General features: G+C 44.1%; 3 protein-coding genes and 1 long non-coding RNA gene across 10 annotated transcripts in view; 1 reads left to right on the top strand and 3 right to left on the bottom strand.

The window, feature by feature from the left end:
• LOC128880097 (protein kinase C-binding protein NELL1-like) overlaps positions 1-11,525 on the bottom strand; it is a 79,236-nt gene extending 67,711 nt beyond the window's left edge. For both annotated transcript variants that reach the window (XM_054129802.1, XM_054129803.1), the window contains exon 1: positions 8,929-11,525. In XM_054129802.1, the coding sequence (XP_053985777.1) occupies positions 8,929-9,250 (322 nt within the window). In that variant the 5' untranslated portion in view covers positions 9,251-11,525. The remainder of the gene's footprint in view (positions 1-8,928) is intronic.
• The window catches only part of LOC128880105 (WD repeat-containing protein 18), a 51,422-nt gene continuing 30,096 nt past the window's right edge, over positions 6,049-27,374 (top strand). Inside the window, exons 1-4 of one of the 4 annotated variants that reach the window (XR_008457753.1) lie at positions 6,049-6,165; positions 6,242-6,469; positions 6,559-6,657; positions 21,428-21,518. Coding sequence is in view for 2 of the 4 variants with exons in the window: in XM_054129816.1 (XP_053985791.1) it covers positions 21,666-22,928 (1,263 nt within the window). In the remaining 2 variants the exon portion in view is untranslated. Of the gene's footprint in view, positions 6,166-6,241; positions 6,470-6,558; positions 6,664-6,747; positions 7,229-18,035; positions 18,507-21,427; positions 23,033-27,374 lie in introns of those variants that run through there. The other 3 variants (XR_008457754.1, XM_054129816.1, XM_054129817.1) reach the window with 3 other exon arrangements.
• Positions 13,259-17,900, bottom strand: LOC128880123 (uncharacterized). Of its 3 annotated transcripts, none has more exons than XR_008457758.1 (4): positions 17,674-17,900; positions 14,486-14,578; positions 14,195-14,407; positions 13,259-13,488 (listed from the first exon to the last, which is right to left on the bottom strand). It is a non-coding gene; the product is annotated as an uncharacterized LOC128880123 (long non-coding RNA). The 3 variants fall into 3 exon arrangements; XR_008457757.1 differs by lacking the exon at positions 17,674-17,900 and adding an exon at positions 16,369-17,070; XR_008457756.1 differs by lacking the exon at positions 14,486-14,578.
• On the bottom strand, positions 18,499-20,989 carry LOC128880110 (uncharacterized). Its single transcript, XM_054129825.1, has 6 exons — positions 20,390-20,989; positions 20,153-20,318; positions 19,860-20,077; positions 19,617-19,784; positions 19,364-19,542; positions 18,499-19,255 (listed from the first exon to the last, which is right to left on the bottom strand). The coding sequence occupies exons 1-6, from the start codon at positions 20,497-20,499 to the stop codon at positions 19,116-19,118; spliced, it is 981 nt and encodes a 326-aa protein (XP_053985800.1). The 5' UTR covers positions 20,500-20,989; the 3' UTR covers positions 18,499-19,115.

Raw genomic sequence — 27,374 nt, 5'->3', positions numbered from 1 at the left:
GCAATTGAAATAATCACGAGTTATGCAGCAAGGAATATTCAATGTTTTTTTTTTCGAGACAGAAACAAGGTACTAGAACGGATCCTCCAGCTCTTAGGCCACTTATTAGTAACGCGCGAAGAAAGGCTCGCTTTTGCTCGGATGTCTGAATAAAAAGTCGGAGGCACCGCCATTATATCAACTCGAATGACCACAATGGCGGCGTCTATGATTCGGTGAGATTTTCATTCAATCCTTGGGATGGCCGTTCGAAAGCCTCCTGGTTTATATTTTCAAAAGGTAGGAATGAAAGTTTCGAAAAGTTATAGGCGCCGTCACTGTAGCTAATCAAAATGGCTGATGGAAAAACCTCTGCTATTTTCGTCAAATTTAGAAACGTGTAAAAACCAGGAATTGTCTGAGGACACGAAAGGCAATTGAAACCAAATTATATTGTCTCCCCTGTCGACAGCTCCATTTTCTTCGAGAAAAGGATTGCGACCCAACCCAGACGCGCAAATCACGCGATACAACGAGAATCGTCGCGAAAGACGTAACGACATCTACGTCCGTTCGTTTCATCAGCTTAATCGCGCGCCCAACTACCACGACCGAGCCCCTACTTTACAATTGTAGGGGAGTAATCAAAGAAAAAGCAACGGCGGAGCGGGTGGCTCTGCGAATAATCCGAGGGTTCATGCGAAAAGACGAGCCACGGGACCGATATTAGCAATGGGGGAGAAGCAAAGCGTAAGAAACGTAACGCCGTGCAAAGTCAACGCCCTGGCAGCTCGATGGTCGGTGTATTATGCAACCCTCCCAGAACGACCAGTCGAAGCGCCCCCCACCACCGCCACCGGAAGCACTGCCACCATCGCCACCACCACCAGCAACTTCAGCTACGCCACGATCGCATGGCCACCTAGAATCGCGACCGCATCTGAATCGGCAGTACAGCACCGTTCATCGACGATGTTCTCCGAGGCTATTAGGATTCTCTACCTGGTCGGTGTTGGGTACCTTCGAATAATATATCCTTCATTGGTTTCCTAGGTCATTTTAGGATCACGTGACTATACAGGACCATTTATGAATGATGAATATTACTTTTTTAATGCAACTAACGTCCACATGTTGAGATTGTTATTGTTGCAATTAGTCTTTGAATAGATCGGAAGATTAGACTAAGTGTCATAGAGGTTTCAAACATATATATGCAAGATATTGAATGAGACGCTGTTCATGGACAGTACTGTACAACGAATTCCGATTCCACGGTATCCAGGAGACTGCTAGGAGGGTTGCGGCCAATATCTATGCGGATAACGTCTAACTCTCCTACGGGAGGCCTAGCAATTACCAAATGGACAGTTATCCGACTCCGTCTTGAATCCTGTATCCATAAAACTCAAAGTTTACCGAGAGCTCGACCTCGATAGGCCACGATTTATCTTCTGTCTTAGTGCTACTTCTACCTGTGATTTAATGCCATCCAATTAGAACTCCGAATTCACTTATGACCATCGTTCTTGTCACTTCCACATGCTTCCTCTGACATTCACATTTTGATGCATTGGACTTCTTATAATTGGACTCGTACAGGATATTACGGAATATCAGGAACCTTTTTCGGAGTCATATTTCACGTGCCAATCTGAACTAAAAAGTCCTTATCCATTTTGCAATGCGAGCTTTCGTTTCAGAGATACAAGCAGTTGAAATTTTCGCGCGTGTGACCGCACGCGCTTGCGCAAGCGCGCGATCAGCTGACTAGAGTAAACATGGCGCGCGCCGGAAGCCACGCGAGTAAACTTGAATCTTTTATATCTAGATAACGAGACTTCAGGTTGCAATCTGGTAAACGACTTTTCGATTTCATTTCGGGAAATTGAAGATCCCACATTTTTGTTAATAACATGTAAACGAATACTTGCATTTTTACCTCGATATGTCTCGTTTCTTGTTATATTGAATAGAAATTGTTGAGGTTTATGGATTCCAATTAAACAAAAATAGCAATGCGCAGTAAGAAATCAATGTAACGAATAAATCGATAACCATAGGCGCACGAAGAACGAACCTAAGCATAAGCTCACGCAATGCTATCGTGACGTGCCAAACGGGGGTGTGGAAAACACTGAGCGTGCACTGTGCACATGGTCAAAGCACCACCCGTGACAGCAGCTGTCATATACCGGACCGCCATCGCGTATACTGCCCTTCTTTTTCGACCATTTTTCTTTTTTTGTAGGTTCCAATACGTATTCCCTCCGCAGGTGTTTGGCCTCCACCCCACCCCACCCCCTACGCTATTTCATATCTACCCTTCGCGTCTGTTTCTTCTCTCGCCCCTCTCGAGTTCGCGTCATTTAATTAATGACGACGACGCGGATAGAAGCTTCAAGGCCATTTTGCGTGAATCACTGGTTAATGGGGAAACATGTTTTCGCTGATGAGTAAATCATAATTAGGGTGGGAGAATTTGTTTGGGGGCATCGAAAGAGCAGGTAGGATGATGGAATAAAAAGTATATATTTTGGAACGTAGGATGATGCAATTAAGAAAAATTTATTTCAAGGACGGTATTGGCCTTGGAATGCCCTCGATGCTTCCAAAAATCGTATTGACTCTTTTCAACACCCACGCGTGTTTCGTTTTTAATTTTGTTCTTGTAGATTAAGGTTCTCTAGATGTTGTTTTGCCACATCCACGTTCCGAGGTCGCGTGAAACCCACAAATCCAGGTCCTGAATTTGGGTCACTGTCTTTTGTGCGAGGAGAGGGGGCAAAGGGTTGCCCTTTATTATTTTGAAACCAGTTCAGAGGCGGCCTGAGCGAGACGACAATGGAAAAAAAGCGGATCCCTTCGGACAGAATGAAAACCGCGGTGACAGGTACAATAATGCTCCCTTTCAGAGAAAGTAGTCCCCCTTCGGCGCAACGAGGAAAAGTTATGCGCTTTCATCGCGGCCGACGGAGATTTTATAATTGATTAATATTTCATCGTTGGTAATATACTTTATTTCGCGTGGGGAAATTCGAAAATTCGATACAATCGATCTCCGTTAAAATATCGTCATTTTTCTATTCAAGGTCAGATGAAGGTCAACGCGTGCGACACGTACAAAATTTATTCTATCGCGATAATAAGACGATGGAAATATATCGTTAATTAAAATAATCGACGACTTTGAAAATGAATAATCAAGATTCCATCCTGGTTATAGAAAAATGATCGAGTAATGCGATGGAAATTGAGGACGTTGCCCGCCACTGTAAAAATGCCATAAGCATAATGTTCTCGAGGATGTTGGTCTGGAATTAAGTCCCATTCACACTGCTAGCTCGTATCTAATCGCGTCTATTATTGCTGAGTGAATTATTATGCTCGTTTACTTATTCAGTGGCACCCATATTGCACGTAACGAAGGTTACGAACGACGGAAGAGTACAATGATCACACTGTAAATGTGCGAACCATTACAATAAAACAGCCCCATTGGCTGGTCTGGCGCCTAGGCCCGCACAAAGGGAGCCCTTAAACGTGTCGCTAAGAGTTCAGGAACAACGAACATTTGTTGATTTCCCGGAAACACTTAACCTCTTCAGGGATCTTTGCAAGTACTTGCGTACGTTTCGCTTTTAAGCCATTTCGTCGTAAACAATATGCCTAGGCGGGGTTAGAGGAGGCACCCTTTCAAGGTGGACACAATTTAAAACAATATAGATAAAATATAAATAACAAATTTCTTTCAAAATTAATTTTTTCTTTTAGATAAACGGTGATATTTTGTTATTCTGTATTATTGCATCCCCCTGGACCTTCCTCTTCTGTGAAAGAAGTTGGAGAAGCTGCCTCTTTATCAACTAATTGCTGAATTCGAGTACGGTAACTGCAGAAATGGAAAGTTCCTAAGCTGCGTTAAAATATGAGTATGAGTATCATGCAAAGTATACAGGGTGTCTAAAAATACGTATTTACTTGTGACACGTTAACCAATGTATTTCGGATTATAAAGCTATAAATCTGTAAGATTACACCTTCGAACTGTACGACAAATATCCCCATAAATTAAATCGAAAAAACACGACGGTAAATACGAGAGAAGTATACAGGTTGTCCCAAAATACATAGTCTCCCTTAATGTCGTCTCGTGGAAAAACAGAATCTTCCGCGTCGCGCCATCGAGTTTTGGCGGCCGAGAAACGGGCCACGATAAACTTTTCAGAATGATGGACGCTAAACAACTGCGATCCCCTGAGGAGAATCGAGAGTGCCGAGATGCGTAAACTTTGTTCCATTTTAACGTTTCACGGCCCGACGGGCGTTATTTTAACACCGTGGCGACAAACCGGCCGATAAATAAACCGCCTTATCCGCGATTATATCGAAGATCGACCCTCGTTCGCGTTGTTCTCGAATCGTTCGATAAATCGGGACTGATTCGCCCCCTACCGAACCTTGGAAACCTTCTGATGGCTCTAAACAGTGTATTTATTTTATTATCAATTTATGTAATTATTCGCAATTAAATTCGAAAGTTCAACGAATTGATGAAAAAAAAAAAGAATAGAAGAAAAAAATAAAGCGAGGAGATCGAATCGCTGCGAAACACGTGACAAATAGGTATCGATCTAGAGCGGGAGGCGCGTGATCTAATTTACGATAAAGTAAAATCGTGTCTGGTGAGATGGGAGTACAGGGGAACGGTGATGGTCTCTGACTCACCCCTCGGTGAGAAAGAATTATGGCCGTCGAATGTTTGGTCTCTCATAGAAATCCCAGGTTTTTCTTAGAAGTCCGCATTTACCCGGGTTTCAAGGGAGCTCATGCAACCGCCTAACCTCGGAATAATCGGGATGGTTTGATTACGCAATGCTAATAGAAAACATGACTGATGAGAAGGGAACTGTCTAATTATAGTTCACGACCACACGCGGACTGGTGAATTTTACGGACGATTCATCGGGAATAAACGTAAACGTCTTCGGCCATGCTGTACATTATAAATTACTCTTCCGATGTTTACACTCTAATACAACATTATTTGTTGATGGTATTTTTAAACAAAAGAAATTATTGAACTTTTTGGAGTATACAGGGCACAATTTATCTATTTCGACAATTGCGAATGTTCTGCAGAGTCCGATATTAGTTACAGGGTGGGGTACGGACTTGACCTTGAGTAGTCAATTTAATTGGCTTCAACTTTTCCGTAACTAGAAGCAGAAAGGAAGCAGTACATCATTTTTCGAAAATTCTCACGAACCATAATGTATCCCAATAACATAAGCTAACAAATTATATACTATACATCCAATACCACTGGTAAATAAACTATCGATCCCGACATTAAAGATCCTATTGCATATTCTATGCATCAGCTCGGAGCCAAGGCGGAATAAAGGACTCCAACAGCCGAACATCATCCCGAGAGGTGGGGATCTCCGAGTGACCTTGAGCGGCCAACTTATACTCGCTCGGACTCCGCATTTCCTGCGAAACGGAGTGATCACCTTTCCGCTGCCAACAAAATTCCCCCGGCGAGAACTATCGTGCGATGCTTTTATATCTCGACTAATGGACCCTCTACCCTCGGACGATTCGCGACGAATATCCAAGAGAAACGGCGCAAAACCTATCCTATCGGCGCAATTGCTCGCCCCGAAGCTCGAGACAAGGAGACCGTTAGAACTCTTCCTCGAAAATATCTAAATTTAAGAAGTGGCACCACCGTTTCATTCGATACGATTCGGTCGTCGGAGTCTGCCTGTTTCCTTGTAAATCATGGAAAAAGGCGGACGACGAGGTGGGGGAGGGGGTGGAGGAGGGGAAGGGGCGAAGGGGTGGGGTGGCCGAAACAGAAAATAAGAAGGACGGGGCGAGGGGAGGATCGGGGGATAGAAATAGACCGATAGATGAATAGAAGAAAGACGAAGCGACTCGGGGAGGGGGGGGGGGGCGAGGAAAAGTGAGGGCCGCGAGAAGGGGGGCGGATGGGGGGGGGGGCGAAGGAGGAGTGGTATGCGAAAAAATACACTCTTGGCACTTGGCTTCGGCAGACGACGAGATAAATAGCGCGCGTGGGTGCGGCTCGGCGATGTCTACGGGCCACACGCCACGTTTCGACCGGAACGAGTCAGCCACGGAAGAAGAGGGACGGACGAGAAAGGGGTGGAGGGCACGGTAGGGAAAGGAAATCACGAGTAGGGGGTGGGGAGAAGGGACAAAGGTGTTCCAAGAGAAAATATCTTTCTTTTAGTTTCTTTCTCTTTGCTCCTTCTTCTTCTTCGTCTTCTTCTTCTTCTTGGAAGCCGGTGTTTCCGTGTTGTCGGAGACGCGGGGTGCCCTATGGACACGCTCGAACACGACGAGGATAAACCACGGCGTGGTAATATTTTTGCGTCACTATTCATAGTTCTGTTACACGGTGGTGGTGCGAGCAGACGTGCAGTCTGAATGAATCGGTCGAAATTGGCACCGGCGTGTGGTAAGTTATAGATTCAAGAGTAAAAACAGTTAGCTGCTTTGGTTTTCAAATGGTGAAGCGGAACTAACGTTCTCCGGGTCTCCTAACAGGGATCGTGGTCGAGGTTCGAGTGTTCATTTAAGAAGGAAAGATGGCACAATGTCATTTCGAAGATGGTTATGTAACGAGTACCATTCCTGTACGTTACGGTAAGGGTGAGTGAAGTGACTTAGACAGTACGGTTAGGTGTACCTAACCCCTAAAGGGCTCCCTTTTATGTATGTTTATAAATGATGTAGCAAAAGTGACACCAGAATGAAAGGTACCAGAACCCGTTTCAATTTCAAAAGATACAACACGACCGAAACTTCGGGTCCTCCAACCACCTGGGATAAACGTTCAAGTAGAGATTCGTTAAAAATTGAATAGAAATCCTCAATGAAAACAGTCCATCAAGCTCGACAAATTAAAAATGGCCTCGGCGGTGCCCAATTAGGAAATCAATTTTCTGTTTCCCGTAGCGTGCCATTCGTTTAAAAGAATAAAAAATCTCGATACCGTCCAACGATTTGCAAAGATTGATTAGACCCCAGCGGACCAAATCTCGCGCAACAGTTTCCTCGACACTGGATTTTGACGCAATGCGTCATATGGTTACTGTCAGACTTGCCACTTGACTGTCCTACGAAAAGAAGCCGACCTAAAAAGCTGAATGCACACCTAGTTCCAAAGCGCGCAAATCGTCCGCAATTAGTGTCCCGCGTATCTTCCTCCTCATTAATCTCTCCGTGCCCACCCAGCCGTCCGCCCCTCCCGCCCTCGCAAAAAAGACACGCCGTTCCCGTCGTATCGAAAAGAAGAGACATCAAAGGATACGTCGTGACGGGGGCAGGGAGGAAAAGAGACGGCGCGCGAATCGCGAAACAGAGCAGCATTTTAATAATACACGTATCTGCATGCTCGAGTGGACACGTTGCAGGCGCCTCGCCGACAGCACGCCCGTGAATATTTGTCTTATTTTCGAGACGCGCGGGAGCTGTTTACTTTTCGCGTTTCGATTGGCGTGCCTCGCGTTTTTTGCGGATGCCAACCCTGAGAAACTTCCAAGAAAGGGTAATTCAACGGAGAAGCGGTGAAAAAAGAGGAAGCTTGACGACTCCGGTCAACGCGCTTCGGTGAGGTCTCCGGAGACATTCCTTTGGAACAAACGTAGGTGTCTGACCTAGGATTGGTGGATGAACAGAGGCGAGTACATTGGATCCTTAACGTGGAATCATCGTTGAGTACAGTGGAAGGAGCAGTCTAATTATCGCGATTAGGTCTAATCCGAGCTACCAAGACTTTAAGTCTGAACTGAGTAGTCTGTCTCAGATCCTTGTCATAAATCGACAAACTAAAAGATTTGATGAGATTGAAGCAAGAGTTATTTGTAGTAAGTCTTGCATAATCAATTATTATTTCAGGTTCTAGCCAGTCTCTATTAATCCAATTTGGTTATCCTATCAGAGTGACCGAAAGTGATCGCATAGTTTAAATTGAGATCTAGTCTTATCGATACTAAACCTCGTTGTCCATTGGTCACGCTTGGTTATTCGAACAGACTACTAAGTACAAGACGGAGGGACAGTATAATAGAGGAGTAAATCTCGCCGAAAGTAGGTCCAGTACCACCCACCATTATTTCACATCTAAATCTTATCTAACCCTGCGCCCATTGATCACGCTTGGTCAGAGGCTACCGAAAGGAATCGTTCCCCACGAGATGGAACGATAGAATAGGCACAAGAAGTCGGAGCTCGTCTTGCCGAATCTAGGTCCACTATCGCCCACCGTTATTTGATGTCTAGAACCGATTTAGGTACATGTGTCCTAAACACAACCTCAATGTTCAGCGATCACGCTCGGTTAACCTCTCGAGGGCCACCAAAATCAATTACTCGCGAGAGAATGATCAAATTCAGAGGTAACTTGGATGCAGAAAGTAGGTCTCATCGAGACCGAACTTAATAAACCGAGGCGCTAGAGAGAATGCCTTCGGACGATTTCAGGATCAGAATATTCGAAAATGATTACTTTTCCAGGGCATCATTTCTAGCTCTTCGTATCACATGTAACTCTCCCAATGAATTCATCAAATTGAATATAGGAACAGAGTCTTCTAGAGACCAGGTCCAGTGACTTAAATCTGGTGGACTCGGTTCTGTGACGATTAAGGGATTCGAGTCTTCAGTGAACAAATTTTGTTCTTTCTACTCTTCTGTACCAGAATTAAACGAATTGAGTCTGGTCGACATACAGTTTGATTAACCGATTCTCGTAACAATTAAAAGGTTCAGACCTAAAGTTTCCTTGACAATTCAAGGATTCAAGCCTTTCCACTCAGCTGTATGACTACGGGCATAGAGCCCCAGGCAATCAAAGGACCGTAGCCTTGTGACAATTAAAGAACTCGGGTCATCGAGGTGTACGTAAGGACTTACCAGGAGAGACGGCGAGTGCGAGGAAGGCAGCGGCAGTGGCGAGCAGGAATATCCTAACCGCATTTCCGCCGGCTCGTCTTCTGCCTGGCCTTTGACCCGCGTGACATGAGGTGCTGCAGCAGACATCCGCGGGCCGCCTTGGTTGAACGTCGAGGACGACGTATGCCGGTTCCTGTCGCGGGAACAGGAGTTCCTCCTCGGCGTCGGCGTCCTCGGGGACGCCGGTCGTCGTGGCGCCGCGTCGACGTGGTGATCGCGGCTGCTGAAGGTCGCTGGCACTGCAGCTGCTGCCGGTACGGTCGATTGCCGGACCGTAATACATGGCCTGCAGGAGCGACGACTGCCGTGCCACCGGGGGCTGCACTCGTCAGCGTATCCTTCTCGCAACACCCTGGTACGCAACCGGGACTGCACCTGCGGCGTCCTTACCTACGACACCCAGCGATCTAGACGTGCCGCTGCTGCGAGGCATCACCACGAGCTGCCGTCGAGATCTACCGATACCACCAGCACAACCCCGACGAATCACTTCTCCGTTTTGCCTCGATGCCTCTCTTCCTTCGTCCGACGATCGAACCGTCTGCGGGGATGGTTAGACCCCGACACTGGCTTCGGTGTTCGCGTCTATCGACGGTAACCGGGATCAATTCCCGACCGCGGGATTCGACCGTGTTCACCTGGACGCGAAACGTTGCCTTGTCACGTCGCACTGAATTGTTTATGGTTCAGCAGCACGCGAGCGCGTTATCGGCTCTACTGTTCTCCGGGACAGGTCTTCATCTTCGTTCTTTTCCCAACCGAGTGAAAAGAAAAAAAAAAAGAAAAGAAGAAACCGCGGAAAAAAACAGGGCGTCCGGAGCCAGACACCGTTCACGAAGGTAGGCCCCAGGACGACGACCCTAGAAAACTGTAATCCTGTCCCCCGGTGCGGCAGAGTTTTCCCTGCCCCGTCGAGGATCGGTGTGCGTAGCAGGGAAAGCAGACGAAATTCACCCTCGACGAAAAGTCGACTTTTGAAGAGGAGCCACCGCGTGTATTCCGGCACTCCTACGGCGCGTCGACGTCGGAGGGAAGGAAACCCTCTAAACGAAAGCGCGCACGCTATATTACCGGCGACACGTCGCGCGCGTCAGTATACGTGCGAGAGTGTGTGCCGCGTGAAAGGGAGGAAGGGTTCGTCGCACTCTTTCCTTCCCTAGCCCCTTTTTTTCCACCGTCCTTGAATTTTCCCCGCGAGGAACAACCACCAACAAAAAAAAAAAAATCCCGTCACCACCGCGTCACCGACCACCTTCTTCTTTCTGCGTTTCTTCCTTCCACGGCTCGTGCCTCTCTTAATCCTAACGCTCGATGAACAACGGCAGCAGCAGCAGCGACCGGCTGCGGTTCGTGTGTCCAGCGCGCCTGGACACTACCACCGTCCGGTAGGAAGTGTCGACTGCCACGAGGTGGACACCTCTGCGAGGCTCTGCCAGCGGCAGCAGCACCAGCGGTGGCGGCAGCAGCGGTAGCAGCACTGTGCTGGTAGCAGTGGCGGTAGTAGCGGCAGTGGCAGCTGCAGCTGGTGCACCGGCGCATCCGCCTGCACCGAGCATTCGTGCCGCACGCCCTCCAGACGTAACGACGATCCTCGACGAGTCTGATCCTTGCGACCGATCCACGGCTGTGCGCTCTCTTCTGGTTCGCCCGTCACGTCGTCCCTTCCCTTGGCTTTTATATTCTTAACCCCCGAAGTTACGAAACCGTCGCGCGAGACCTCGTCGGCTGATCCGTCGCCGTGGACACTTCGACGTAGACTGACTGACTCTAGGTACGAATATACGCGCGTTCGCGGACGGCGCCGTGCCACGGCAGCCAGTCGGCTAGCGGTGGCAAAAGCAGTCGGAGGCCCCAGCTCTAACGAGACCCCGAAGTGGTGGTATCCTCGTCGCGACCGCTGGATTAGCAGTGGTGCAGTTCGGCTACCTCCGTCGCGCGTTCGTACAGCACGTCCCGGACTCGCGCAGGCGGGTTTCGTTGGCGAATCTTCTCTTCGAGGAGAGGACGTGCTGCGAACAGAGGCAATAGCGGCTCTGCCAGTTAAGCGAACGCTTTCGAGAAACGACTTGCCGCCAGTGGCAGCAGCAGCGCCGCGACGCGCTCTCGCCACGACGTCGGGACACCCCCTCGATACCCCGCCGATGCCATCGGCCTGGCCCGAAATCGATGCCCCGCAACGCGACGTCTCGAAACCACCCCCGCGACCTGTGCCATCAACGAACACCGCCTACCCTCTTTCTCTCGCTTCGCCCCTCTCTCTCTCTCTCTTTCTCTCTCTCTATCCCTTGACGTTCTACCCTATCTACTAGGGCTTGGGAATTCTTCTCCAATTTTTACTTTCCCGGCTGTTACCCAACCTGGAGGGGGTGTACTATCGGTTTAAATATTAACCTCGCCATTTTTAGTCGCTTCGGGAATTATCGAATACGATCGAAGAGTAATGTTACCGTTAATTGTTGTTTCAATAGGTACTCGAATACGAATTTATTTAATTAAACGAGTTGGCGCAGATATAGGAAGTTTTATTACTCGAAAATTATTCGTGGAATAATCCCAGCCCTCGGATCCGCACCTGTCTGTTCCAACGCGTATACCCGAGCGTACGTTTACCTTCGTCGATGAACGGATACGTATTCTCTTTTTACAGTCCAGTGCATGAATGGTGTCCCATGAACGACGGTGTCGAGTGACACGGATCGATTGCGGAAACTAATAGCGTGCATCGATAGAGAAATTATCATGGAACTGGTGGTGCCTAAAAAGGGTTGAATTTCTTCGTTACCTATGAATTACACTCCCGATTAAAATATCGTACCAAAATGGTGTGAATCGGTATTTACGATTAGAATGATGGAAAAATAAATTCAAAATAGAACTTATCGCGTCGAGTCGAAGGAATATCGAAATTTCACAAATCCATATTGATTTGTGGTTCGGTTGGTAGGTACGCCCACAAACACTTTATATTTGCTAGATATACTTTTGAAAGCATTATTACTGCGGAACGCTATTATTCGTGCTGTAAGGCTGACCGCAGCCCATAAAAATTTACTGCACCTTTTTGCTCATCTCCCCGTTGGCACGCATTTCTAAGTGCATGTAAATAGTTTCTTTGCATAACTATTTCGCAAAACTTCGCGAAAGTATACTCCGACTCAAATCGAAGAAAAACTCCTCGTTGGAAAATATGACGCGATTGAAAAACGTCCACAAATTATTACTACAATTTTAAAAAATGTCGCGAACATTTCCTTCGATGCAATGTTGAACTCTGATTACTTCGAAACACCAGAAAAGGTAAAGAACCAAAAGGGTCAAACTTTGACCAACGGTACCCTCCGCTAATACCAGCCGGAAAAATAAAATTCCCGATAAATTGGACCTCCCACCATCGTCCCCAAAAGCTAATTTAAAATTCCTCTCCTTCCAGCCCTTGCACTCGTTAACTCCGAGGTCCGACTCGCAGACCTCGTCGCTCCATCTCGAGAACAAACGCCGAAAATCCCATTGTGGAACGGAAAGACGGAAGACCGAGGAGTCAGTGCCCCGCGAGGCGACCTATCCGTTCGAACGAATGTCGCGTAATGGCATGGAAATCGTTCCACTGATCCGTAAAACCTTATGGGACCGATAAGACGGGTCGTCGCGGCGGTCGCACGACGGAAGAGCCACTCCTAACAAATTTCGTGGAAACGTGAAAGCGGGACGCGACGCGTTCCTTCCTGAGTCGCCTTGGAGATGCTGGGAGCAGCGGCGAATGGAGTCAATAGACTCTACGTTGCGGCAGATGTACGTATCGATTTTGGAACGTTGATTCGCGCGTGTTCCAGAACGATACCGTTGCCCTCCGCAGAGGGAGAGAGATGCTGGCCGAGTCTCCTCGAGATCGGCCAGGCCAGTCGCCTGTCTTTCCTGGGTAGCCGTGACGTTTACGTTACCAGGAGGTATGCGGGACGAGACAGGGGGTTTCGAGAGCACCTGGAGGCCACTGGGTGGCCGGCGTTACCCTCGCCAGGTGGTTGCAACTTGTTGTTGCGGGACCCCGCGAGCCGCCCAGGCCCTCCTCTATATGCCTCCTTTCTCCACCTTTTGCCGCCTTTCACCGTGGAATCGCAACATTCGCGCATTTGGGCTATTGACGGTCCCCCGCGTACGCTGGCATCTTCTGGTACGAGTAATCGATAGTGTTTTGGGTGGGAGAGATCTGGGAATTCCGTGTGGTGGTGGTGGTTAGGGATGTAGACTTTGGGGTGTAGGTCCCCAACTGTAGCCAACGGTTAGCGGTGTCTGATGCAACCAAATACTGTATTTCTTATTCCTGGAAGCCTAGGACTTCACAATAATTGGGGTGCGCTATGTAAAGCCATAAACTTCAGTTGCGCTATGAGTAATGCCTTCGCTGGATGGTTGTGACTTGCTGGTACACGCGAGTCGCCTATGGCCCTCCTGCGTACCTCCTTTCTCCTTTTGTTGTCGCCTTAGCTTGGACCGTGGATGGTCCTGATATTCTGGCATCTTCTCCTACAAGCAATCGATAGTACTTTAGGTGGGAGAGGTCTGGGAATGTATATTAGTGATTAAACTTGGAAGTGTAGGTCCCCCAACTATCACCAATGATAGTCTCTTGCCTCTTCTTGAAAGGCCTCTTTGCAAACGAACAATACAATTTTCCAATAATCTCCAATTTGGATCGTATCGAAACCTCGGGTGACAAGAGGTAGATTGCAGTAGTACTTCAGAAGTAGGTGAACTACGGTAGAAGTTCGGAAACGGAGAGGACATCTGCAGTGACATAACAGAAGCGAAGACTGCAATAATAGCATAGAAGTCGGGAAGTCAAGTACAGTGGTAGTTCAATGAGGTGGATTATCCAGCGGGTACTTCAGAGGTGAGCTACGGGAGTTCAGAAGCGGAAGGCTAGATACAGCGATAGACTTCACTAGCACTTCAGAAGTAAGGAACCGAACTACAAAAGTACACGAAGAAATGAGAGGATGAACTAGATGAACTCCTCTGGTACCTCGGAACTGAGGAATCGAACTACTTCAGAAGTCAGAAGAAGGTGGAGTAGTGCTTCAAGGATAAACTCCTGCAGTTGAGAGGTTGGTGATAGTTGAAGAGTGATAGAACGTAGCTTGGTCGAAGAGGCGATTTGCACATTAAAGGAAGAGAGTTCGTGGAAAGACACACGCAGCTGCGTTCATGGATCATTTACGTTGCCCGTTACCCTTGGCTGTGAGGTGATACGTCCTTCGGACACGACCCCCATTGTTCCTGGGTGAAAGGAATACGTGGACGCTCGTGTCATGCGGACGATCTTCCACAAAATAAAGGATCCTCCGTGTGGTCACCCTTCGCGTGGCACGCGCCACGATCCACCTTTCTTTACCTCGGCCAGCCAGCCGTCGCCTTTCAGATCCTCCAGGATAAGGAATCCACCCTACAAAGCGGGGGGGAATTCTTTAGAATGTTACGCGTACTTTCAGCGAAACAGAACGGTCGGCGAATCCTTGGACACCTTTGATGTTTCGCCCTTAGCTACGGTACCTCTGCCGACACATTTCGGTCTTGCATTATTATTTCAAATTCGCATCCAGCGCTGATGTTTCGACTGAAAATTGGAAAAAAATATTATTCTTTCGATCGGGATCGCGTTGCAATTAACGGAGTTCGATAGGTATTCCGTTTATGATGGAATTTCATCCCTGAAACGATATTTCCAAAACAATTTCCGAGCGATTTGTTCACGATGTGGAATGCGGGGGATGAAAACAGTTAACTAATATAATCAGTGAAACTTTCGGGATGATAGAGAATCCAATCTCTTCGCGACGGGAAAAAGAAACAATGCGTGTATTATTCTCCAATGCACCCCGCTGGTTAAACACGCCATCATATTTCGATATCGCCGTTTCACCGGGGGGTGTTTTCCGAAGCCGCCCTTGAGGATTTAAAGAAGCTGGGACAAATGGCACCCTGCGTTGCGTCTATTGCGCAACCCGGATCACGATTCCCGAGCATCAATGATTGAACGTATAAAGGAAGACGAACAATGGGCTCTCGAGGGGGCAGGTGAAAAAACTCGCAACTCGCGAGTTACACGTTACACCGCCCATAATTAATAACAAGCTGTATCATTCCTCGAAACGGGCTCTTTTGATGCTAGAAAGAAATAAGTAGCTATCCACAATAAAGAAATACGTATTAGGAGGACCAGAACGTAATGTCGTTTTTGCGAATGTCAATACTTGTTTATCATTTATCTTCTCATTGTATACCAATTTTAATCGATCAGGTATTGAAAATTTGCACACCAGATACCAAAAGGTTGTTGGTAACGAGGGCGATTACATAATTGATTGAAAATAAAAACTTGTTATAAGTGTATTTGTTTGAATTTAATGTAAAAGGAACGACATTATTTTCTGGTCCCCCTAATAGTATCAAGCGAGTGATAGTAAGGAGTACATTGAATACGGGGGAAATAAAATAGAAAAAAAACGCGAGGAATAGATATAAAACTACCCAAAACATTCAATTCGTTTTAAAGTGCAACGGATGACCAAGAAACCTTACAAAAATTCTGACGAGGATATTAGTTTAGAGAACGGAGAATTAACCTTGTTCCTTAAAGGCAAGCTTCAAGAGCATTTTCAACGCCAGGCCCTTCGTTCATCCCGAAAGGACGATGCGAAGGAAGAAGAAAAAAAGGCGTGAATCTTGCTCCAAGAACGAAACGAAAGTCGAAAAGAGGGGACACCGCGTCCCTGTGGGTTGGACGGGCAAGAGGTGGGGGGGGGGGGGGGGGTGGCCGATACAAGTGGGACATTCAAGAAAGGGGTTAGGTCCCATACGGTGACAACGGCAAAACTCGAAACGACGTCGCCGGACTTGGCTTCCGGCCATTTCCCAGCTATCGATCCACGAAGCGTTACGACGAAGCTATCCTACGTGCAATTATAGGTGTATCGTGTGTATAATACGACCCTGGTACGCGCATAGCCGGGGGCTAGATCACAAGGACGATCTCCAAAATTTGGCCGCCTAACTGGTGATCGCAATGGCGGTGACCGCGGCACCGTTATTCGGGACGACTGTTTCTTTTTTTTCCTCGACATTTAATCCTACCCAAAGATCAGCTCGAACCAGGCCAATAAGTTGAGCACTTTATGTCCCATATTTTTTAAAATATGAGAGAAAATTATTTTTGTGCATTAACTTCGATATACTATCGCATCACACCATTCTAAGATTGCGATAGCAAAATGATTTTTTGTTTACTTTTAACGAAATAGCTTCTATTGTTGGATGAATTATTCTGTTGAAAATAAAGTGAACAATTAGTTTCCGATATCCGAAAAATCCGCAGTTTATTTATAAATATATGTATTCCATACTTACACAATTATTAACTGCACGTGCCTTAATCTAACCTATTCACTACTCAACATGTATTTTAATATCGAGTGACCCCTTTCGTAGTAATTGTAAACAAAATTAATACTACCCGCGTTGAGTAATTTTCACGGTGTTTCTAAAACGAGAAAGACAAAGAATTTCGATTAGAGTCGTCTGTTCCCTGTAACATATTTTGGTGAACTGGTGTGTAAGAAATACACAGTTCACCCACCCTACGAATGCAACACAACGGTGCGTTTCCACGTATGCGTGGAATCGATAACTGGGAATTAGTCTGACAGGCTGTCTGCCAGAACCATGTACGTGCATCTACGCGAAAAACCTTACCAATCGTGTTAAAGTAATTATATAGCACAGTTAATCAAGTTAGATATCTCTCGCGTGCACTCATTACCGCCAACGAAATTGTTAGATCAATATCGTTTACCAATTCTTTGGCCCCTGTCAGAGCTGCGTTCTCAACGCGAAACTATTTTTCCCAAATAACCCAAGGAAAAGTCGCGCAAGACGGTCGATAACGTCGACGTTTCTGTTACCGAGTCGATACTACACGTGCCAGAAATGAAATCAAGTATTCGTAGATTTCAACATCACATCGTCGTTAAAATCCACGGAGAACAACTTTTAAAATCAAACCACTCCCTAATGTTTTCTAACACCCATGCGTCGCTGAATTTATAGTTCTATAGATACCTTCGATTCGCGAGAAAATTGATTCGTAGGAAGAAATCGATTTCGGTATACAGAGTGTCCCAAAAATGTTGTAATACCTCGAAAGGGGTGGTTCGGGAGGTGATTTGAAATAACTTTTTCCTTAGCGAAAATGTCGTCCGAGGCTTCGTTGAGGAGATATTAACAGAAAACGCCGACCAATCAGAGCGCGCGTATACCGTTGGAGCGGCCGTGGTAGCGAAGGCTTCGCGCTAAGCGGCCGCGCTCGTACGCGAACAAGTGACTCGACGTGCATCGAAGGACATTGACGCGGCCGCTTAGCGCGTAGCCTTCGCTACCACGGCCGCTCCAACGGTACACACGCGCTCTGATTGGTCGGGGTTTTCTATTAATATCTCCTCAACATTTTCGCTAAGGAAAAAGTTGTTTCAAATCATCTCCCGAACCACCCCTTTCAAAGTGTTGCAACATTTTTGGGACACTCTGTATTCTAGCTTTGATATATCGTGCCACGTACATCGTATGCCACGTGCATGATGAATGATTGTTCGAAACAAACAACTGCTCCTGAAATTGGGTTATCGTTGCCAGTTCGTAAATAAAAGTTTTGTTTACCTTTCCGGTGGCTCCACCTAATGACGCGAAGCATCGTTCTTTGTGGGGTGGAAAGAATATCAGCGTTACCGAAAGACGAACCGACGAACAAATGGAAATATATCCACAGAAACTGCGCAACGTAAGCCAGTACGAGGGCAAGATAAATGGAGGATCGTTGTAGTCGGTACCAAGGATCAATATTTCACAGCACACAGTCACTAATACACACCATAAACATCAAGCGTTCTTACCTCGACTGTCTTCCTTGCGTCGTTGCCACGCATCGATTCTTTTTCGATTATCGATTTGACGATAAAATTGTGTCGTCGTAAAATAATCGCAGAATCAATATTCATCAATTAATACACGTAATTTCAACGTATTTCTTTAATAAAATATAAATAAATGCAAAAAACACTGTACATTTGTTTATATTTTAATTAATAATGTTATTTTACTTGACACACAATTTCGATCACATGTATCGAGAATCGCACACACACGATTAAAAGTTCCGTATAACACTTCATTTAATTCGTAAAAATTAATTATTTTGAAACTGTACGGTTAAAAGTAACCAGTTTCCAAAGTTAATATTAATTATAGAACATTAAAAGTTTGTATTTAGTGATATCGATATTATCGACTGACTCTTGTGTACCGCGAGTGGCGCTTGAGTCAGTGTTCGAATATACCGCGCTTTTTTCACATCGAGAATGTGCTTGGCATTCGAAGTTCGTCTTGTGCAGCGACAGCGTGGGTTGATTATTTATAACAAGTGATTAACAAGTACCGAAGAACACTAAAACGTGCATCCTACATAGAATATGCAAGCATTCAGCCAACAAACGGTAAAGTTTTTCAATATACGTTAATTACGAACATCTTGATTAATTTTCCTAAACACTTTAATGGAACACAGATTTCTATTTCACATTTGCCATTGGCATAATACAAAATCAATTGTAAAAGTAGTTTCAGATACAAATTCAGATACAAGATACAAAACTTACCACATAATCTATGTTTCTTTTGTATTATCATTAATTGCACGACACTTGGAAAACTTATTTGGTTAATAAATTTGTCAAGTTGGATAAATCGATATATTGCGAACTTTTATGATATAATATAAATGAAATGACTGACAATTAGCAACTGCTTGATATTATTAGCACCATGTCAAGCGATCTGTTATAAAGTGCAATATAAATATAAACTTCAGTGTATTATAGTATACTTTACGGTATTAAAAATACCTTCTCTTTAACTGACCTATAAATATTCATTCTTGAATATTACTTACAACACGTTTAATTACAAATAATTTCTTAAAAGTTTAATATTGTAATATCACCTCGTTTATCTTTTCGTGGCAATACGTTAGCTGAGACTTGTTGTTACATTTACCGCAAGAACATTGCAGGTTTTCAATATACAACTCGAATGAAGTATACATTTCAATTGAAGAAATCAGCTACTTCTGCTAACTCTCTCGCTCGTGCTTGATGGTGTGCCCAGCGATCCTCTGCAAGTTTGTCACTTAGTCCCCACTTGTCATGGTAGATACGTTTTCCACATGTAGGACACTTTTTACCCCCTATAGAACAAAATCATTTCATGTAATAATGTTAAAATAGAATCATAGTGCGAAATTATTTTGAAAATTAGTTAATTCCAATAATATTTCGAAAAATTATTTCCGTACCATGGAATGGAGGAGTCTTCATGAATGTCACAAGACATTGCAAATGAAATAAATGCCCACAATAAAGTCTTTCTACGTGCATATCTGCATTTTCGTTGTTCTCTGCTTTTTCTGGATTCTCTGGTAGACATAATTCTCTGCATAACTGACAATGTTCTTGTGGTAAAGTCTTTACAGCTCTAGATGAAAAAAATTCGAATTAAAAATAGGAGTAGCATTTAATAAAAAAAAGAATAGTGATAAATTCTAGTACCTTATAAGAAAGGAAGTAACTGTATTTAAGGACGGCGATGGCGTGAAAGGGGTTTTCTGTAATTGCTTTTTCAATGGTGCCTCTACGCACTGTCTAGCGAACTCTCTTCCTTGTCCCAAAAAGTAGCGTGTAAATAATGGAGGGAAATTGGAGTCTGCATCTTCTAATCTAGAATAATTATAATAAAAGTTTAAATTCAGTAATCTTTCATATATATAAAAGTTACTCATTGGTTACACATACTTTACGCAAGCATTTGGGTAGTCATCTGGTACTTCAATTTTGGCTTTGAAGTAATACAATCCCTGCTGAATCTTTAGGCCGATACTAGAATATTTCTGTTTCAATTTCAATTCGTCGTCATTTTCTAGAATCTTCTTTAAGGCAGAAATTTCATCATAACAGCATATCAAAGGATTCTCATCAATGAAGTTACGGATTAATTTTAATATTGGAAGAATCTGTAACAACAAAATTCGTATAGTGTTAGTTTATGTAGCAAATTCATTACTTCTAAAAGATTAAAGTATTTATACCTGTGCCTTGCCTAAGAGTTTCTTGCATTCCTTCTCGCAAACTTCTGTTAGGCCATCCAATAACTTTGCGGACAGAGTTTTACTTTTCAATTCTATTAACAGTGGCGTACGTGGATAGTCCTCTGGAAACTGAATGCACGCAACAATCGTTTTGAACGTTGTTTTCCTATGGATTTAAGAATGTTTATAATTCCACAGATTATTTTCACTTCACGTAGGTGTTAGAAACAAACATACGTTATTTCCACTCGCACCATTGTGCGCACACAGGAAACGAGACGGCTACCGTCGACGACATTTTTACAGAGTTTTGATACTTCTTGCAATTCATCGTCGATAAAGCCCATGAGAAAATTGAGACTAGTTTATTTACGTGATCTAGCACTTGTCGGTTATATCAGCAAATCGGATCGGATATTTCTGGGCTTAACATAACATAACCAAACCAACACAGGAAGATACGAAACCGCTACTTGTTACCACAAATTAGGATTATGTCATGCGATCACGATCAAGGTCGAACGATTCGAGCTTCCTAGATCCGTGTTTTGAAACGCAAATCAACTAACCAACGTTATTCGTTAATTTAATAACACAGAGTGTGTTAAGTACTAAAATTTAGAACAGATAAAAAATTAATGAACAGTTATAATTAACGATGCTTTATTTTGTTTACAATAATAAAAGCCACACGAACACTATACAGTGACGATCACGTCCAATCATCGTGCAGCATTTATGTAAATACAACAGTTGCATACAATAGTGTGTTGTTGCATAATTAACATTATTATACGCTTAATCATTGCCTTTGACTAATGTGTGTTACAAGAATAAAAGACAAGTGCAAGTTTATTTTACCTATTTGATCGATGTTTATGGCAGAGTTTTATTTGAATTTTATTTCCAGTATTGCATTCATGATATTTGCAGTATTGCATTCATGATATTTGTTCAATGTGAGTATCGATCTGTTGTGATTATTTAGAGGAAATGAAGTATTTAATTAATTTTTGCCATTTGTTACTTTAAAATTTTGTCCATGTCTGATTCGAGGACTCCAAAAACGTGCATTTAGAGGTAGTTCTATGATCGCTACACTCTATGGAACAAACCTAATCTAGACGGTGATGCTAGGTTGCATTCTACACGCATGCCCAGCTAAAAATAGCGAAGTGCCTAATATTTGAATACCGATAGTTCGTAGTAGATTTAGCAATTTCTGCGAGATAAAATTTACAGTTTGCGTTATATAAAACTACATGTCTGTTTCAGGTCCTTATCTCCAAATAAACTTTTTCAAAATCAAGGAGTCAACGATACCCGTTTCCACTCGATTGAGATACTTCCCTGACGCGCACGCGCAGTAAGTATCCGTCAAAATCTAACCTCCAGTAACACACGTGCGTAAATTTCAAATTGAGATCGACGGTAGTGTTAGTTTAAGTAAAAATAAGCGGACGTGAACCATGTGAACAGTTAAGTATTTCTAAGTATACTAAAGAAAATAAGAATGTCGCGAATCGCCGACACAAAGGAAGTGATAATAACCAGCGACAGCACCGGAGAGCACTGGAGTGCCTCCGTGTGGGATCCTCGAACCGGTTCATCGTTATCGACCTACAAGAACGCGGGCGCCCTGACGCACGGAACTCTTCAACTCCTCAGCGACAGTTACATGATAGGAGCTGATATCACGAAGCCTCGAATATACGTTTGGCCCTTGAACAACCCAAGTCCCGTGCCTAACCTAAGATTAACAACGCCTGGAAAGGTAACAGCATTGGCGTGCAACCCGAGCGGCGCTTACATGGTAGCAGCAATCTCCGAGAGACTGTTTATCTGGCAAGTTTGCAACGGTCGACTGCTGGCCAATTTATCGCAGCACTATCAAACCGTGAACTGTCTATCGTTCAGCAAAGACGGCTCGAGCTTCGCCAGTGGGGCCGAGGACGGTCTGGTGTTCGTGTGGAGCTTGTACCGCGTTCTCAACGACGAAAGAGCCGCCCCTCTTCACGGATTTTCTCATCATTCCCTACCAGTCAAGGATCTACAATTCGGCCACGCTCGAGGCAGGTTATGTTCCGTTTCACTCGATAGAACGTGCAATATTTACGAGCCGAACAGCGGGCTACTGTTGCTCACCCTAGTGTTCGACGTGCCCCTTACGGCGGTTCGCATGAACGCGCGCGAAAGCGACTTGTTCGTCGGCTGTACCGACGGGAGCGTCTATCGATTCAACCTTCACGAACCGCCACGCGGTATCGAGCATCACGTGCAGGTCGGGAAGAACAATTCCGAAGGCGTGATCTTCCAGGGGAATAAATCGACGATCGTGGCGATATCGATATCGATAGACTCTCGTTACCTGCTCACTGGCTCCACCAGCGGGGAAGTTCACGTTTGGGACATCGCCAGCAGACAAATTCTTCGAACGATCGATCACAAGGGACCAATCACGGCCGCGTTCTTCGCGAAATACTGTGAGAACTTCCGGGTCACCGAGCTTAAGCCGCGCTTGCAAGTATCCAACCTGCAGAGGATATCGGACGATACCGATGGGAAGCAGAGCTCCGTCGAGGTGATCTCGCGGGATCGAAATCCCGCGGATGTCTTGAACTTCGACGGTTACGTCGAGAACGAGGCGGCTGGATCGGATGATCCGTCTTTGCGTAATCTGCTCGAGATGAGAGAAGAGATCGAGAGACTGAAGAAAATCAACGCGGCCATTTACCAATACAGCGTGAAATGCATTCTGGATGGGACGGATCGGTGAAACGGAAACTGGGATTTGCCCTGACTCTTTTCAACATTGCGAGTTTATTAACCCTTTGCGCTGTAACTGTTCTCTCTCTCTCTCTCTCTCTCTCTCTCTCTCTCTCTCTCCTCCCTCTCTCCTCCCTCTTTCAGAGGGAATATCATAATATCATTTGTATACAGTACGATACTTTTTCGACCTTTATCTCAAGTATTATAATAGTTTTGCTACCTTTGAACTGATCTTACAGTGCGGAGTGTTAATTACTACATCGACGCGTTTTTATATGGATACTTCAATAAAGAGTACCTGTTGTCAGCTATAACGTGTTTCTCAAACTGTGTTCTTTGATGTATCAAAGAAAAAGAAGCGCGCATATTCAATTGTATTTTTACCTTTTGCGCCTGTACCTTTTTCTCTTCGCTTTTATTTTATTCTGCGCAATTGAAAAATCGATCGCGTTGGTATTGTGCCTATTGACTATATACACATTCGATACTTTCAAATGTGACATTGGTGACGTCGGTAATTAAATCTCGAAGTTGTGAGCGAACGAACGGCCCGCAGTCTTTTCCGACGATATTTTCTATGCTTTCGCCTCTACCTCTTGCAACGAGTGTTGTGTGTTTCTTTAGGAGGCTGATCGTGATTGTGACAAATCGGCTAACGGCGACTCGGTTCGCGAATGCATTGAAATATTAGTTTTATGTTATTTATTACGGTTAAATACACGAAATGCAAATTTAATATGATCGACATTTTTTTTTACGAATGTTTTTTTTTACGATTTATTGGAAGTCCATTTCATAACTGAAAATTATCAATGAATATCCATTATTGTTGAGCATGTTTTATTCATTTTTCGTACTGGTGCTACGAATATCATGTTTCACAAAAAAAACTGAACAATTTATTCAGAAAACTTGCTCATATCTCCGATACTTTTCAAGAGTGCTTAGGAGGTGGAACTTTAGAGGGTAGTTTCACTTTTTAAACTTGCGTTACTGCAAGTAAAAAGGATACGTGTCTACACACCTGCAAAGTTTTTAATAAAATCAAGAGGGGAGACACAGTGGGAAGAGAAATTTCCATAAAATTTCTTATTATTGATAGATCTTTTCTACAAGCTTTGTGAAATCTAAAAACTGGAGAACGTTAGAAATTAAATTGCTTTTAATACTATTCCAAAATGATCGCATGGTCTTTGATCGCGGTGTCCCGAAAGAACGAGATTCGAGTGAAAAGGAAGAAATATAAATGCGAGAGCGTGATAAATAGTTTCAGATTTCGCAATATCGAGGAGGGAGCGGTCGAAAAATATACGCGATATTGGAAAATCTGAAAATTTAACCGTAACGAACAGAAAAAGAAGTAAAGTAACGCGTCCCGGTAGTAAAATAATCGGATACGTTTTTTGATAGAATTGCGAGCTAAAAATAATTATTGCCGAATGTAAACGGAAAATGATACGATATTTTCAGGACCATTGTTTTAAAACATTTTGTAAATGTTTCAAATGTGTCAAAGTCTTTATTCAAATTAAATTAAATTCGCGCGTACAACGGAGGCATCGATAATACACTCAAATTGTTTAAGAGGACTGAAACCCGCTGGCGATTAAAATCGATAGAATTAATATTGGATTAAATAAAATCGACGAGTGTGGAGAAAGGGATCAGTAACGTATACAAATTGTTCGACGCGATTGACACAACCAAATTTTCAAGTACATATTTAATTTGATTGTACTCGAGAAACATTATACTCGTTAGGAAACAATCGATACGTTCATTAATTAGTTCTGGTATTATTCGAAATGATTACTTCGTTTCATATATTTTGTTTCCAATAGTGATAGCCGAATATTGAACTTCTGTTCTGTGGTCGTCCTTTTCATGCGATATACATACATATGGTTGGTTGTATCATATATTCGGATTTCATTATATACGGCAGTGGAAATATAGTCTAATTATTATTTGAAAATTGTGGGAAAATCATTATTATATTCTGCGTATTGATTCTATAAGGATAATTGTAATTGACTATTGATATTTTTAAATATCCTCGAGAAACGTACGCTTTTCTTACGTTTATGAACGCACAAGTATAATTCTGTTGAACGATTTCTGCGTCAAAGCGTAGTCGAAGCTTCATTTGTTCCAGTTCCGAGCTAATATTGTAAAACATGCCGTGATTTTGGTCGACACGGAAGAAAAACGGGATTAATTATTCGCCCGGCATTAGTCACGATCATAATTCCCACGTCGGGTAATTTCACGTTACCGGATCATGGGATTCCGTCGTATTTTTCACCATCGCCTCTACAGCCTCATAAACAGCCACTCGTATTTTACCCTGGCCGTAATTGCGTTAGAAAATAAAAATCCGTATACGGTAATTTTAAGAGCGACCCAACCCTTCACTTGATCGAGCATTTTCTGGTAAAACGCGATGGCGAGATTGAAATTGTTTCGACCGCGATAATAAGAGAAAAAACATTCGGGGGAACGCGCGGGAATTAAAATGCACATTGCGCAACGATGTTCTTAACCTTAAATCTTGCGGAGAAAATGACGTAAACGTAACGCAAAAGTGAAATAATCGGTCGTTTGTTACCACCCCGTTAGAAAATAGAGAGTTCAAGCTTGGCAAGAATCATTTTTTTGTTTGTTTTCTGGAAAAGCAAACAACGAATTACGAGTCCGACTCGATTTAAGGGCTCCTTTCGTCCACTTTTCTTGCCATAGCCATTATACAAACGCAGACAATGTTCCCGGCGAGTTTTTATATTTGCACAACATTCAAGCCAAATAAACGCGAGAGGAAACATTGTTTTGCCCGTCCCCTACCCCCGAAAAGAAAGGAATTTCTTGGAAAAAGAAGGGAAGCTCGCCATTTCTTTGTCATAAATTTGTTTCATCATGTGCTTACAAGCTCCAGTTATGGGGTATCTTGCCAACTTCAACGAAACTTTTCATTGTGCCTAACACAATGATTTGTGAGCTCCGGCGCACTTTCGAGAAGAGTAGAGAAAAAAGACATGGAGTTTAAATGGGCGCACTGGCTTGCGAGGGGTCGACTGGGAGAGCTAAGCAACCCATCCCTATCTCGTTCGTTAGACAGGAACGAAGCGTTTCAATTTTCGAGCACCTCGCTCCGCGGACTTGCTCCCCTTTGAATACTATATTTACAAGCTGTTGTAATCGGGAAGAAAATGGTTCAACGACGTTAATGCAAAAATCGGTAGATTCCCTCGGTTCACAAAACAGAATCGCTACCAAGTTCGCATTCAAGAAACGAACGCTGTATCTGAAAAAATATACACCCTACACTTGGAGAAACGTTAAGAAGTCCTCCTATAGCGCAGTTCTAGAAGAAGAAGTTCGCAGTTTCTATGTGTAGAAAAATACATAAATGTTGTTAGAATCGGGCCTTTGAGTACAGGCTTCGGTTGTCTTCCAACCAGGGCATCGTGCTAAGTAAACCCGCGCTACAAGTCCGCTTAATGAAAACGTAACATGGAATGATAGATCTTAAGCGTTAAGTATGGCGCGTATCAACGCAGTGTCCTCGGCTCCTTTGTATTTAAATGAGACGCAAGCCTTAGCGCGCGAATGAATGCAAATGAGGTGATCACGAAAGTGTTCTCGTATGTCGGAATTAAATTAGGCCTAAGGCGGCCGCCCGAGATAGAAAGGTTTGCATGGAAATTGCCCTCGCTGAAGGGAGCCGACGTTGGAGATGGCCTCGTCTGTCTTTCATTTCTTTTTCACCGAGAACACGCGCTCGTTACACATTGATCGTTTCTTTTCCTTCAATACTTTTATTGCCCGCGGCTGGAGAAACGCGAGTATATCGATGGAAGTGATACAGAATCAAAGTATTGTTTTTCACCGGACCGCTACGCGGTAAGGTACCACCCAAGTCGAATCGATACCCGTTTGATATTCTCGCAAAGCTATCTGGGCGTATCAGTTACGCGCAAAATGAATGTAAGCGTCTATTTTCATGGAAACCAGTCGACGTAGACGGAATACCCACAAAGGTCTGGGAAATTATCAATTCGACGAGCGGTATGCACGATTGTTTAGGTACAAACGCGGCAAGAGCCGGAGGAGTCGAGCTTTGGAGGTACGAGGGGCTCGTTAGTGGTCCACTACGGAAATTCAAAAAGTTAAGAGAAATGATGGACTAAAGAGAGATGGTTGTAAAGTCGTGAGTGGTTAATGGAAAACTGATAGAGAAACTGATCAGACAGGAACAAACATGAGTAATACAGATAGAAAGCACGATCAAGCTTTACTATTTACATAAAAGGAACGATTGGAGTGGATGAAACGCATGCAATGAGAGATAAAAGAGTTCCTTGAAGACCAAGTCAAACATGGTCATACAAGAACAAGCCCGAGTAGAACGGATAGGAAGAACGATCAAGCTTTATTACATAAAAGAAATGATTGG

This window comes from Hylaeus volcanicus, chromosome 7, assembly GCF_026283585.1.
Source record: "Hylaeus volcanicus isolate JK05 chromosome 7, UHH_iyHylVolc1.0_haploid, whole genome shotgun sequence".
Taxonomy (NCBI): Eukaryota; Metazoa; Arthropoda; class Insecta; order Hymenoptera; family Colletidae; genus Hylaeus; species Hylaeus volcanicus.
This window is presented reverse-complemented; position numbering and strand designations above follow the sequence as displayed.